General features: G+C 45.3%; 1 protein-coding gene across 1 annotated transcript; it reads right to left on the bottom strand.

The window, feature by feature from the left end:
* Window positions 1-921: 921 nt before the first annotated feature.
* PDZK1IP1 (PDZK1 interacting protein 1) lies at window positions 922-12591 on the bottom strand. Its single transcript, XM_035124061.2, has 4 exons — window positions 12431-12591; window positions 5011-5119; window positions 3614-3724; window positions 922-2025 (listed from the first exon to the last, which is right to left on the bottom strand). The coding sequence occupies exons 1-4, from the start codon at window positions 12495-12497 to the stop codon at window positions 1917-1919; spliced, it is 396 nt and encodes a 131-aa protein (XP_034979952.2). The 5' UTR covers window positions 12498-12591; the 3' UTR covers window positions 922-1916.
* Between the last annotated feature and the right edge of the window lie 2529 nt (window positions 12592-15120).

Here is a 15120-nt window from a genome sequence, read left to right as displayed (position 1 = left end):
AATTTGCTGAATTACAGGCTATGAGTGGAGGATGAATCTTGCTCAGGCATTCCCATAAAATGGGACATACTGTCTTCAAAAGGCTATAGTGTAGGAGCGGATAGAGCAGGACTGTAGTTCCTGAGCTATTTTAAGTCCCACACCAAAAAAAATTTAATAGATTCCACATCATTAATTCATATGCAATGTGATTTTGACTTTAGAAATAGTTCTCTTCCGTATTCTAGCATACATTGCCTGCATTTTGAGCTGCACAAAAGTTGAATGAAAGAGGCTTTGAGGACTCTTCTAGTCCCCAGTAGAATGGGCAGCAAGCAGCCTTGTCCATCATCTCCATCTATGCCCTCTCTTTCAGCTTCACACAAGGATAGAAGCAGTGGCCGGCACCAGCAGAGTCTTGGGCAGGCATCCCCAAACTGCGGCCCTCCAGATGTTTTGGCCTACAACTCCCATGATCCCTAGCTAACAGGACCAATGGTCAGGGAAGATGGGAATTGTAGTCCAAAACATCTGGAGGGACGAAGTTTGGGGATGCCTGGTCTTGGGTCTTAAGGCAGAGAGAACCACCCAGACTATGGGATAACCTGGAGACAACCCAAAGAGCAATGATCTGGCAGAGTTGCCAGCATTGTAGTCATTTTGAGGAAGGAATAGGTTTGGGCTTGGGTTTGAATCACTGGGGAAGAAATGGTGAAAGAAATTCTGCGAACTTTTGAAACATAGGATTTTGTAACATCCTGCTTTGCAGGCTAGCTGGTGTGGCTAGCCGAACACCCATACTGTAATTAAAAATATCTTTATTGATTATTTAAACAATTAAAAATACACACAGAGATCCATTTTACATTGGAAAATTATACCTGGGGTTTTGTTCCCACAATAAAAACTGTTGGCTTAAAAAAAATTATTCAGTAAGTATCAGCCAACACTCACTTGCGGGAAACAAATCCTCCAGCTCATTTGATACATACATGGAAAGAAAAGCAGATGATTCACATCTAAGGCTTGCATCTGAGTCACATCGGCTTTATTCATGCCCTAGTAGCTGGTGTGTCCTTGTGGCAATTCCATAGCAGAGCAAGAATCAAATGAAGCAATCTGGTGGAGCATTGCAGGCTTGAGTTGATAATACCTATATACTGTTCCCATGTAGATGCTTTATTGTGAAGAAAGGGTAGTTTCTCACCAAGAAATTTCCAGGGGGGACATAGCAGTGGGCTACAGAGGACTTTCAAGGAGGTCTGTGTTTGCTGTCTATGGCAATACAGCAATACTTGCTAAGAAGAAATAATCTTAGGGGCATTGCTGGGTACTTAGAAGACTTGGGGCAAATGTCTGTATGAAGTCTGCATGTGTTAAATGCAAATTCAGACTGGTTTTCACAGCCCCTTACCTTGCTCTAAGGGTTTCCAGGCAGGATCTTCTGGGCTGAGGACCCTGTAGGTCTTCACAGATTATGATGGTGAATGACTTTGCAGCACAGCTAGGTGCCCTGTAAGCTAAGTGGGGTGGTTTTTTTGCAGGGAGTGGGGCTCAAAAGGGAGCGGGGCAGAAGATCCAGGAGACTTGGTTTCAGGGCCCCTGAATGTCCCTGGTGATTATGGGATGACACTAACAATCAGGTTTGGTAAAGGTTCTGATGTTGGACTCACCATGATGTGCCAGTTTATTCCCCCCAAGAGAGGTGCACAGATGACCTCAAAACTGAACACAGGACTATAACAGCAACATGAAATCTGGTGTGGAAAGGTTTTAAAATAAAAAGAAATGAAACATAGGCTTCACTCAGCCAGCAGCCAATGCCTTTTAGCAAAGTGATTCAATGCATGCACAATAACTGATGTGCAGAACTGGTCTCTTGTATGGAGTCTATAATAGGGGTAGGATAGGAAGTGAGGGTGGTGGGGATGAAGATGCTACATGCAAGTGGTAAGAACTTGAATATTGTTTTCACTATGACCCTCAGTTGTGTTTCTGCACTCAAGCTCGACTTTGTTTTCATAAACATGGGGGCCTTCTTCACTCCTGAAATATTAAGGGACAGAAAATACATATTATTTATATGCTTCATTGCATCATGCCTAGCTTCTAAGGGGAATGGCAGAGTACAAATGGTTCTTCTTCCTTATTTTTATCCTAATGTTGTGCAGTCAGTCAGGCTGAAATATCCCAGCTAACCCAAGTTCACACAGTTAAGTTTTCTAGCAGAGCAGGGATTTGAACCCTTGAAGTAACTGTTACATTTCAGGTCAGAGTCATGATGTTTGAAGCATCTGTTTCAAGAAATTGAAATCTGATGCACAGATGCAGTAAGGGTGGCTATGCACGCCCATCCTTTTTTAGAAGCATTGGTGCTAATGCAGGGCTGTCAAACAAGAGGCTCATAGGCCAAGCAATGCATTTTGGGATTCCACTTCCAGTGTGGGACGGCACCTCTATTGCACCCCAAGCTATTCAAACTCTTTTCAGATGTCCAGAGTCAACCAATGGAGTCAGGTTACAAAGGGAGAGAAAATAAGTGTGCTTTCCTTCCATGTTCTTGAAACTGGCGGGGCCACATGTCAAGGAAACAAGAGACTGAGGAAAGGTGTGGTGATTTGTTATTGGGAAAGGCAACATGGATTAAAGATTACAGAGCTGTTTCAGATTTGCAGAGTGGAGGAGGCCACAGTTTTGAAAGACAAAGCAGTGACACATGGGGATTTTTTTAAACATAATGTTATATTAAAAGAACTCTCAGAGTGGTTTGCAGAAGTAAAATACATATTAAACCAACACAGAGATAATAGGGCAGAAGGGGACAGTGCTAGAGTTCCAAGAAAGCCTGAACAACAAATAAGCTTTTACTAAACAGTGGAAGCCTGTGTCTTCTGAATAATAGTGGGGAGGATGTTCAGAAGCAGACACCAGCATGAGGAGAGCCACTTCCACTTGCCACATGACACTCAGTAAGACACAGTGTTATTTGCAAGGTTTCCTCTGATGAGCTTAATGATTACTGGGTCTGTGTAGGGGAAGGCGGTCCCTTAGTATCCCAGACACTAGAGACCCTGGGAAACATCCTGGGTTTCCCAGGACTCCTTGTGTCTGGGATGCATGCTATGGCACCACACTAGGTGCAAGGGAACAAATGTGGCCTCGTGCAGCTAAGGGAAAGGAAAGTTGTTAACACCAAGGAGGTGCTCAGAAGTGAGCCAGGAGGGTCATAATTAGGATCAGTGGAGAGATTTCAGCAGCACGATGAGAATGGGAAAGGTGGGGAGCATTTTTAGAGGCCAGCTTTCCATGTCTATTCGCAAGACATTACCTCTTGTAACTGTGAGTAAATTATGCAGGCTTACTGATGCCGTGAACTGCCGTGAGCATGGTCTGCTATGGAAAGCCTGCATGCAAATGGAAGGGGATGAGCAGGTGCATAGAGCTCTTTCACATGCTGTCAAAATGTACAGGTGGAGAGAGAGGGTGTGGCTGCTGCATGCATTGGTGGAGGAGGAGTTAGCTTTTGTGACCCTGTGGCCTCTCCTCATGCAATCTGTAAATGTGGGGCAGGAGTAATCTGAATCCCACTTTTAGTTAGTTATGCTTTTTTGAAATATATAAATATGAAACTAACCTGAAGTCTGCTGCAGTTGTTGAATACCTCCCTTCTGACCCATTTGAAATGGGCATCTCTTCTTTAGTGCTGCTCAGGGAGAATGCTTTGTTTTTCTCCTCAAAGGAATCACTGTGGAAATAATCAGATGGAGGGTAGGTCTTGTGTACAATTCAAACACACAGGTCCTACACTTGAATGCCTCTTTCTTTCTTTCTTTCTTTCTTTCTTTCTTTCTTTCTTTCTTTCTTTCTTTCTTTCTTTCTTTCTTCCCTTCTCTCTCTCTCTCTTTCTCTCTTAGCTTTATAACCTGTACCTTCAGGACCCCAAAGCATCCCCATTATAATAAAATAATGATAAACAACAATAAAAGTCCAGCAGCTATCAAAATAATGCACAGCAATGAAAACACACTATCATCAATATAAGAACACATCAGGTTTATCGAGGTTAAAGAGGCTTGCAAAGTAGAAAGGGTTTTTCCATCTCTGGGGAGGGCATCTCACAGGCCAGGGGCCATCACTTGAAAGTACATAACTGCCCACCTCAGCTTGGATGCCATGGGCTACTGAAGAAAAGTATCAGAAGAATATCTCAGTATACAGACAGACTGGTAAGGAAGGAAACATTTGACTATTATTTATTTATTAACTTTTTGTCCCATTCTTCTTCCCAAAGGAGCTGTAAGGGGGAAGGCTTATAGGGAACAGCCTCCACTCATTAGATCGAGTTCCTCTCAGAGCAGTAGGTCCAGCAGTGGATCAGATTACAGGAGGCAGAAAGCAGAGAGTGAGGGACAAGGCTCCAGCAGTGTCAAAGAGCCTCATCTCCGAGTAGAGAGGGAGGCAGAGGGGGAGGAAATGAAGGGAAAGCAGTCAGAAGGATGCCCCCCCAATGCCTGAATTGAGGCGAACGGCACCCCGTAGGACAAGGGGGAGGCGCTTTGGGGTTCCCAAACTGTTCTGTTGGGCACAAAACAGAAAGAAGCCACTGCGAGGTTCTGACTCAGACTAAGCAGACATGTTTTCCATAGACTTTGCACTGTAAATAGAATGCACCATAATAAACACCTTAAGACAAGCAGGCGTGGAGCATCGTTACTCAAGAGTAGCCGCAAAAACCTCTGACAGGAGCCAATATACATGTTGGTGTGATTTAAACATAGTGGGGACAGACAGTAGAAGGAAGATTTTAACCCTACTCCACCAGCACTGCAGTCCCAACACAACTTTTTTGTGGGGGGGGGAAGGTAAAAGCACCTGCTTTTACATGTTTTTAAAAGGGTGCAATCCAGTCAGGTATCTACTGACATCGCATCTCATTTGGTCGCAAAGCAGCCTGATACAGAATGGTTGCATCAACACAGAAGCCATACAACCATCTTTGGCTGGAATAATGCTGGTGGTGGTGGTACTTACTCGTTTTCCTGGCACCATAACCGATTGACAACAAAGGCAACCATAGCCAAAACCAAGAAGACAGTAACTGCAATGGTGCCCTGCACCCATGGCTGAAGGCTTCGCTGAACTGTCAAGAAAAGGGATTAAAACAAGTTCATTGTGGCGCCCAGTACTGGAAGTCTAGCCAGTTCTGTATTAGGCATGCATCACTATGCTCACCAACTTGGTGGGAAGAGTTCATAGTTGACTGAAGGAGCGTCTGTTCTGCATGCAGAAGATCCTTAGTAGCCTACAATTACTGTCACCTCTAGCAAGATCTGAAACTATGCAGAGTCCCTGCCAGCCAGTGTAGAGTAGGGGGTTGGAAACCTCAGGACCAAGGTGGCCCTCTGGACCTCTTTCTCTGGCCTTCAGGACTCTCCCCAGGCCATCTCCCTCACCAGCCCTGTGTTCCACCCTCCTGTGTGAAATCCTTGAGCACAACGTCCCTCTCCTCTCCCACGGCTTCCAGCAACTGGTCTTCAGAAGCACTCCAGCCTCCAACCATGAAGGCAGAGCATAGGCATTATGGTTAGGAGGCGTTGCTAACCTTGTCCTGCATGAATTTGCCCAAACCACTTTTAAATCCTCACTCACCATGTGGGCCCTGCAAGGTTGGCCAGAAAGAAATGTGTCCCCTGGGTTGAAAGAGACTCCCCATTTCCAGTGTAGGCAATACTGAGCTAGACAGACCACTGGCCTGGCTTGCTATAATGCAGCTTCTTATGTTCCCAGCTGTAATTTATCAGGGTCCATTTCTGTTTAGTGACAAACTTACTGCTGCTGCCTAATCAAATAAATTAGAAGTAGCAGTATCTAAATAGCAGTACATGTGCATAAATCAAAAAGATTGCAATCTATGCTTCATCTGCCACAGACGCATTTCCTCCCCTTGTTATATTTTCACACCCTAGACAAGCCCCCAGGCAATTGAATATGGTGAATGCAGTGGCAACATGCATTCCATATTCTAAGCTGGCAGAGCTCTCTCAGAAAGCAGGCATGTCTCATCTCCCACCAGGTATCAAGCTCATCAAGAATCTGGTTATTTATTCTGAATCAACCTGTGGGGTGTTTGTTCTTCCCCCCTCCCCAGCCTTCCCCCCAATAGTTCTGATATTAAGTAGAACTAAAAGCATTTATGGGGGTGGGGTAAATAAAATTCTCTTGGGTCAAACTTCCATGGGGAAAGCCAAATTTACACACACACACAGACACACCGATTTAAGTATGTAAGAGTCAGGCTGACCCAAGGTATTTTGTTGATTAAGATGAAGGACAAGGTTGCCCCCATCAACTCCATGCACAGAAACAGTTGATGGGCAGTTGAATCTTGCTTCAGCACTTGCTGCCTGAGGGTGGGGCAGCACCAACGCAGAGTGCAAGCGAGGACCCCAGCATACTTTGTGTTCATTTGGCTTTTCTTCACTTTCAGTGTGAAGTGCCTTGTGGGGGAATTTGTGCAGGAGCAAAATCTACTTTTAAAAAAAAACAATCCTGGATGGCCTTCAGTGTTAGCCATTAGAAATTCTTTCACATAAATAAATCATAGAAGTTACCTTAAAGGTCATCTAATCTAGTGTTGTGATGATGATGATGATGATGATGATGATATCATAATTTATTATTTGTACCCCGCCCATCTGGCTGAGTCTCCCCAGCCACTCTGGGCGGCTCCCAATCGAGTATTAAAACAGTACAGCATTAAATATTAAAAGTGTCCCTAAAAAGGGCTGCCTTCAGATGTCTTTTAAAAATAGGATAGCTGTTATTTCCTTGAGATTTGATGGAAGGGCGTTCCACAGGGCGGGTGCCACTACCGAGATGATGATGATGATAATTTATTATTTGTACCCCGCCCATCTGGCTGAGTCTCCCCAGCCACTCTGGGCGGCTTCCAACCGAATATTAAAAACAGTACAGCATCAAACATTAAACACTTCCCTAAACAGGGCCACCTTCAGTTGTCTTCTAAATGAAAAATAGTTGTTTATTGCCTTGACATCTGGTGGGAGGGCATTCCACAGGGCGGGTGCCACTACCCAGAAGGCCCTCTGTCTGGTTCCCTGTAATCTCACTTCTCGCAATGAGGGAACCGCCAGAAGGTCCTCGGCGCTGGATCTCAGTGTCCGGGCTGAACAATGGGTGAACACTGCATCTCCCATGGCCCCATCTGCTCTATGCGTTTAAAACAACACCATACCAATTCCCAATCCTTGGAACTGCAGTTTCTTAAAGTTGCTGAGAGTTGTTAGGAAGCCCTATTCCCCTCACAGAGCTACAGTTCTCGGAGTGGTTTAGTAGCCAATTCCTCTTCCCAGGGAACTATAGCTTTGTGACTAGGTGTCTCCAAACAACTCTCATCACCCTTAACAAACTACAGTTCCCAGCAGTCTTTGGAGGAAGCTGTGGGTGAGATTCATCTAACAAGACCCATCATCAGAAGCACTGCTTGAGCAACAGGCTTGTCCTCTCTTCCCTATGTGTGCCCCCCGAAATTGGCTAAAGGGTGTTGGGAGAATCTCCCAGAATAGCACACGGGGGAAAGAGAGGGCAGATCATTCAGCCTGGCAAGCTGCAATGCTTGCACATTTGGAACATTCACCAGAGCTCAAAGTTGATTTCCACCCCATGATTGTTCATGCAGATGAGGCCAGTGTTGTAGGATACAACTACAATATCCCAGGTAAGCAGCCATCCAGCCACAGAAGGAAAATAAAAAGATTGGAGGCAGGGAAGTAATCCCTCCTCTAGAATTCTCTGCCAAAAGGAAGTGCTTTGCATTCCGTGTTACGGTAAAAGCGGCCCTGCCAGTGTTGACAAACACTTTCTTCTCTAAGAGGGCGGGTGGCCCTTTCGTAAGCTTCTTATGACTAACTGTCCCAGCCCATTCATGTTTTGGTGCCCTCTCAAAACCCCTTTCCTGGAACAGAAAATGTCCAACCTTTTGTCTCACCCTGAATAGAAACCAGACTGTGTTCTCCTCATGCTGTAATCTGTCACTAATTGTTAGGTCATTCTGAAGAGGAGGATGGTGACTTGGTACACAATAGACCTGTCAAAAGTGGGCCCAATGTTCCCAGGCTGGAATGTTCAACTGAAACTAAAATTTGCAAACATCTTCTTACAGAACTCACTTGACTCTCCTCAGTTTGGAACCACTGGGCTTTGAATGCTCAGTTAAGTCAATACCTTCTAAAGTGGCAAAGGCCTCCCCTCCCATGTTTGAAATCAGATTCTAGGAGCCTAGTTTCTCAGTAGTCCTCAAACATCTGTGGAATTCTCCAAACAGGGCTACGTGAGGACTGGTGTTCTCCCTTGGTTAATGCTGGACTACAGCAGCTGATGAAAGACAGTCCAAAGGTCTCTCCTGCCGTTTTACAACTTGCCTTCCTTTAGAAAGTAGAAGAACATCATTCTGCCCTCTGACTGACACATGCACTGCAAAAAAGAAAGCTCTTCTCCTTGGCATCTGGGCACCATATGCAGAATTATAGAATTGGAATTAAATCCAAGGGCATTGGAGGCATTCATCACTCACCATCATCCTATAGAAATCCTACCCTCTTGTTTTGTCTCCCAACAATTCTAACAGATCATCCATTAATGTCTAGATAATGTTCAACAGGAAAGGAAAAGGTGCACTGTGACAGAGGTGCTTGTAGGACAACAACTGGGTTTTGAGTAAATGCACCTAAAGGGAAGCACAAGGCCAGCTCTAGGGGGTAGGCTGGGTGGCACCGGGCTGGCAGGGGGGCACTGCGTGGCAAAGTAGCATGGAAGCCATGCTGTGTGCTGCGCCTGCCCACCAGGGCGGGGGCACCGGAGCAATCTCCGCACCACAGCGCCAGGGCACCCGACATGCTTGAGATGGCCCTGGGGAGGCAGTGGCAGGATTGCCAGCTTCTAGCAGAGCTCATATACGTTTAACAGCTATGTGACTGGCAGAAGGTACCAGGTTAGTGTCAGCACCTGGTATCCTTGGGCAGCTGTGGACTCGCTACTGATGCCAGTCCTGGATAACCTGCCCCTTTCCCAACCCACCATTTACTTTTCCCACAATGTCCCAAGGTAGCAGCAGACAAACATGAGGAAAACAGAAAACAGGGAGGGCATTAGGTCTCATTGATTACAATAGGAAAAGATTTCTTGGGCAGGAGGAAATATAGAACAGAAATGAGGGGTGCTTTTATGAAAGTTTATTGTGAATCAAGCCCACTTTTTGGCTATTTCCCACATATCTTTGGGAAAGGGTGTCAAACTACCTGTGAGGGGTGGCTGCCTAGAAAGATGAGGAACATGTCGCCATTGGCAAAGCAAATCCAGAATTCCTTTCTCTCGCCCAGACAATAATAATAATAATAATAATAATAATAATAATAATAATAATAATAATAATTTATTATTTATACCCCGCCCAGGCTCAATTGATAGTGCTGCTGATCATCTTTGAATGGTTTGAGTCAGGTTATCTTAAATATTATATTTTACTACATTAACCTAATAATAATAATAATAATAATAATAATATATTATTATTATTATTATTATTTATACCCCGCCCATCTGGCTGGGTCTCCCCAGCCACTCTGGGCGGCTTCCAACAGAAGAATAAAACATAACAATCTATTAAACATTAAAAGCCTCCCTGAACAGGGCTGCCTTCAGATGTCATCTAAAAGTCTGGTAGTTGTTTTCCTTTTTGACGTCTGTTGGGAGGGCGTTCCACAGGGCAGGCGCCACCACTGAGAAGGCCCTCTGCCTAGTTCCCTGCAACTTGGCTTCTCGCAACGAGGGAACCGCCAGAAGGCCCTAGGTGCTGGACCTCAGTGTCCAAGCAGAATGATGGAGGTGGAGACGCTCCTTCAGGTATACTGGACCGAGGCCATTTAGGGCTTTAAAGGTCAGCACCAACACTTTGAATTGTGCTCGGAAACATACTGGGAGCCAATGTAGGTCTTTCAAGACCGGTGTTATGTGGTCTCGGCGGCTGCTCCCAGTCATGTGCAACAGACCAGAATGCTGGTGGAGAATGCATTTAGAATGCATCAACATCTACATGGGCATGCCCACCCACATTTCCCCAAACTAGTTATGTGCAACTCGGTCTGATTAGAAACTGAGAATTTGCTGTGTGCTTTCCTGGTGATGCTATGAATGAAACTGACATCATGGTAGAGCAGGACAGGGGGTGTTCCTGAGCAATCTGTGCAACAGGAAAACATCCCCTGCCCCCTTCTGAGTAAGGACAGTAAGAGGGATCCATTTGCTCTCAGTAACACTGTTCTGTAGCTGAAGCTGATTGGCTATGTGGCACCATGGTGTCATCATGTCACAGTGTGATCCCTAACTGGAATGGATCATACAATACAAAAGTCACAGAAATGCCATGATGAAGGGAGGGTGAAAATAATGAAATGCCATTTGTGATAGACTGTCTCATTTATTTATTTTTAAAAATAACCTTTTGTAAATTTAGCACAACTCTAGCAAAAATACAGCTGAAAAACGTCTTGAGTTGCAAACCAGAGAATGACAGCTCTACCATGTGCCCTGCAGCATGGGCTCTGCAGCTACCTGCCTTCTACTTGATTAGTGCACACAGGTAAATAGTCCTTTTAAGGGTTGGCACTTTTAGTCCTGTCAGCCCACCTACTCAATGAAACAGCATTTACAAGGCAAAGAATGTGAAGCCCTCCTTCGTGATGAAAGTAGTAGGTGAAAGAGTGCAATAAACAAAGCTATATGATGTGCTGCTTTAGCACTGAATCTGTGCCGAATTCCTCCCAGCCAAAGAGGACTTTTGAAGCCCTGCCAAGGCCAGCATGGGCAACATAGTCTGACTATTAGATTGTAGAAGCACTAATGAGCCACAACCTGTGCAATCTTGCAATTCTTTGTAGCAGGAAAACACCCTGTCTTTCCAGTTTGGAGCCCAACCACACAGCCAGCCAGCTGCATGGGAAACTGCTGCTTGGACACATCCTGCTCAAAGACTGCAGCCTGGCTGTGTTCAGCGCAAGCTGTCTTACTCCACAGCTTCATTCTAGCCGTTTCATTGGACAGGACATGGCGTCTGCAAAAAGTTTTCATACATAATTGCTGTTGATGTTTCTGGCTTACATCTTTTATAGTGTGTGGCATCCTTCTTGATTTGCATATGGATAGTTCATGCATTTATTTGTTGATTAATTCTGTATCCCACCTTTCCTCCCAAAGGAGCCCACATATGCATCAGAGCTGGAAAGAAGAGAGCTTTCATGGTCAGGTGGAACATACCTGCAGATTTCTTTTTTCCCTCAGAAGTATTTGCAGGGATCCTTACATTCCACTCAAAATAGAAGTGGACAGAAATCTGCCTACGTTGATGTTGAGAATACTCATCCTGCAGGTTTTTGGTTTTTTAAAAATCCCTCCCATCTTAATTTTGCACTTAATATGCAGGGTGCTGCCATTCAAAGGTGTCAAGGAGGTCAGGCATGGGTGAAGAGGACAAGCATTGGTGGCGTATTGTTCACCTGTGTCGCAAAGGAGCCTCACCCCTGGAGATTCAGCTTGCTTGACAAATGCACGGAGCAAGTGATCAAACAACCGTGGCAGTGGAACTAACTGGCACTCCCAATGCTGTGCTGCAGACCTGCAGCAGCTCTGACCTTACCATCACCCTGCTCCACCCCAGCCCAACTATTGTGAACCCAGTGTTGGGAGGGTGGCTTTGCAGCTCTGCCCCCCATGATCCACTGGCTGCAACTGATGCTTATGTTCAGCAGGTAGCTGCATCATGTGCCCTCCTCAGACCATCCCCAAGGACATAAGGCTTTCTGAATGCTCCTGTGTTACTTCATTAGTTCATGCTGGACAACCACGGTTCCTTGGGGTTTACTTAACAGAGACATCTTAGCTCATGCCTGCCCAGAAGTCATGGTCTGTTGTGCCCCAGCAGCTTCCCCAAACTCCAGTGGAGTGGAGGCTGGCTGTGGAAATTCAGTGGTAAGCTAAAGGAAGGGAAGACAACTCTGCAAATTCTATTTTTCTACAGTCAAGGAGAAGGCTGGATGAAAGAGATTGAAAGAGATAGGATGAGGGGAATATTGGTGAATAGACAGCTGTGCACATTCAGATTTTTTTGAAAAATTAAAACCCTATGATGAAGGAGGAAATAAAGCAGGCCAGTGAATGTAGCAATGAAAGATTTTGTCCAAATAACCACGACTAGCATTAAGCAATGCTGGTGTTGGTTTCCTGGTGTCATAATTGTTATAATAGAAAGCAAACAAACTTAGGGCATAAATTCAAGTATATACTGCAGAAGCAGAATAAACGTCAAAACAAAAGAGGTAAAATATCAGCTGCGAAAGGTGAAGAAGAATCAGCACCTGCCCAAAAAGAAATCTGTTACCTCTTTGGCAGTTCACAGGTTCCAAAGCGACCAAGAGGCAAAAGGTCACAGCCAGAACAGGATTCATTTCGGTGGTGCAGGGAAGCGACTTTGCTGATCAGCACCTTGATTTGTTTGCTGTAAGCGGAGGCTCCGTGGACTTGTTCCTTCTCTGAGGAATGCAGGAAGGCAAAATGTGAAATCGTGTATTTGGGCACGCCTCCCTCCTGGGTAATAAGCCTGGTAGATGATCAAGCCCATTAATTGGAGGGTTGCCATGCGCCAGCAGATATGCAAATAGAGCAATTCCGGCTCATTTTAGCAACTTAAGGAGGGACAAGATTGTTTTTACTTGCCGCCTCTTTGCTCCATCGTGCATCAGGTTGTTATGCAGCTCCCAGAACTGCATCTTGACTTTCCAGCACCTCGTTAATGGTTTGGAAAGAGCCCAGAAAAAAAGAAAGGGGGCTCTTTCTTTGGCCCATACCCCACTGCCCCCCTTCTGGTGCTGGCCATGGGTAAAGTCCCCATCCAAGTACAGATCAACTCTGCTAAGCTTCAGTAAGGTGTACCTTCCTTGTGTACCTTCAGACCATATCATAAGAGAGATGTTAAAGCAACCATCTCATAGTCCAGTCTCCCCTGCTATTCTGTACCCGATCATTGAATGAGGCTGTGTGTACACCATCCCATTTACTCTGCATCCAGTGTGTTCCCACCACTGGTATGGAAAGCAGCAAACATGTGACGTTAGCCACAATCCATATCCTATCATCTTTCTTAGGAAATAGAATATCTTGATGCATTTTCTTGGATTCAAATGGAGAAAAATAATATGCATTTTAAGTGTGCATGGCTTCAGTGATTATCAGGAGCAAAATTCCTCCACTAGTACAATGGTCTTGCCACTTGGCATTCTACTAGCTCTGCAGCCCCTACAGAATGAAGAAGGTGAACATCACTATGCACATGCCTTTCTGCAAAAAGCAGGTCAGGGTTTCCTTTGGCAGGGTCTGAATCTGGCCGCATTTGCCAGAGATAGCATGCTTGGTTTAGCTAGTTGCACATCACTTGCACTGGATACAGTGGGACTTGTTCCTGAGCAAGCATGCTTATGATCAAACTGGATCTCTCCTCCATTCCACCAGTCCAAACTGCAAACTAGTGTGTCACCATTTTCCCACCACACAAATTGCAGATTTCCACACACACATCTGGTTGGCCGCTGTGAGAACACGATGCTGGACACCAGATGCATCATTGGCCTGATCCAGCACATTCTTCTCAAGTTGTTGTCTTTCTCTCCACCCCAACCCCCGCTTTTTTAAAAAAAATAAAAAATAAAAATAAAATAATAAATAAATTGCAGCCTGGATAAAAAATGGGGGAAGCCCGCTGCCACTTTCATCAACCCTACCAATGATTTTACCCTACTCTTACTTAGGAAACTGTTTCGTGTACATTTATTTCACTTTGTGCTGATAAATCATCCTTTGCCGCTCAATGAGGAAACCAGCTATTGTGCATACTGAGATGAGAAAGATAGAGAGATTTGGTAACCATCTCCAAATATTTGAAAAGCTGCCGGAAGAAGACAAGTGAGCATTGTTCTCTGCTTCCAGACTGGGAGAGCAGGTGATGGACTTACAAGGCTTAAGTTAAAGGAAGATACTCAGGTTAGGCATTAGGGAAAGGTTACTAACTATGAGAGCAGCAGGGCAACAAAACCAAGTGACTTAAGTAACTGTCTAGTCTCCCACCCTGCAAAGCTTGAATCAGAGGCACCCTTGAAGAAGAGCTTCTCCGCTCATCTGTGTTGAGATGAGACCACACAGGATGATCCCTCCAGTGCACCCAAATCAGCAGTCAACACTTTGGTCAGCACAATGGCTTTAAGAGCCTGCCTGGTGTAGTGGTTAGAGTGCTGGACTAGGCCCTGGGAGACCAGGGTTCAAATCCCCACTTGGGCATGTAGGTCACTGGGTGACCTTGGGCCAGTCACTTCCTCTCAGCCTAACCTACCTCACGGGGTTGTTGTGGGGGGTTAAATAAGAGTGGGGAGAACCACGTATACCACCTTGAGCTCCTTGGATAAAGAAGTGTGAAATAAATGCAATAAATAAGCAGGCGACAAGGGAACCTGTTTGGCCTCAGAGCAGAGAGAACTTTGAAGCTGTGCTCAGCTGTGGAGACCCTGAATGACAGGTATAGGAAGCTGCCTTAGAGCATTGAAGGTCAGCCCTGAATTCCGTAGTTGCTCATTCTGGTTCTCAGCAACAGCATCTGGCCTCTTTTTGTTGGTGCTGGTTTATTATTGATCAGCTTGGCAGATTATCTCAAAGCAGAACATGCTGTGATAATAACTGCCTTGTGCAGAGGAGTCTGGCACTGCATCAGAGGGAGTGGGAGGGAGACCCAATGACTAGCTGCAGAAGTCCCTACATTGGAGATGCTTTAACTGGCCACGCATGATAAAGTATTGATGTCTAGATGTTCACTTGTCAATACTCGTGAACATTGTTGAGCTGTTTTCCCCAGTGATTTTAACAACTAGCTCATATTCATCCACCTGATTGATCAGCCCCCTCTAAGGACTGGAATTTCTGCTTGCCAGCCAAAATAATCCCCCCATCTGCTCCCCCTCCATGCACCCCCTCTTCTGGGGGTTCTAACACAGGGGTGGCCAACTCCCAAGACACTGCGATCATAGA

The sequence above is a fragment of the Zootoca vivipara genome, chromosome 7, assembly GCF_963506605.1.
Source record: "Zootoca vivipara chromosome 7, rZooViv1.1, whole genome shotgun sequence".
Lineage (NCBI taxonomy): Eukaryota > Metazoa > Chordata > Lepidosauria > Squamata > Lacertidae > Zootoca > Zootoca vivipara.
Note: the sequence above shows the minus strand (reverse complement) of the source record. Positions and strands in the feature narration are given on the sequence as shown.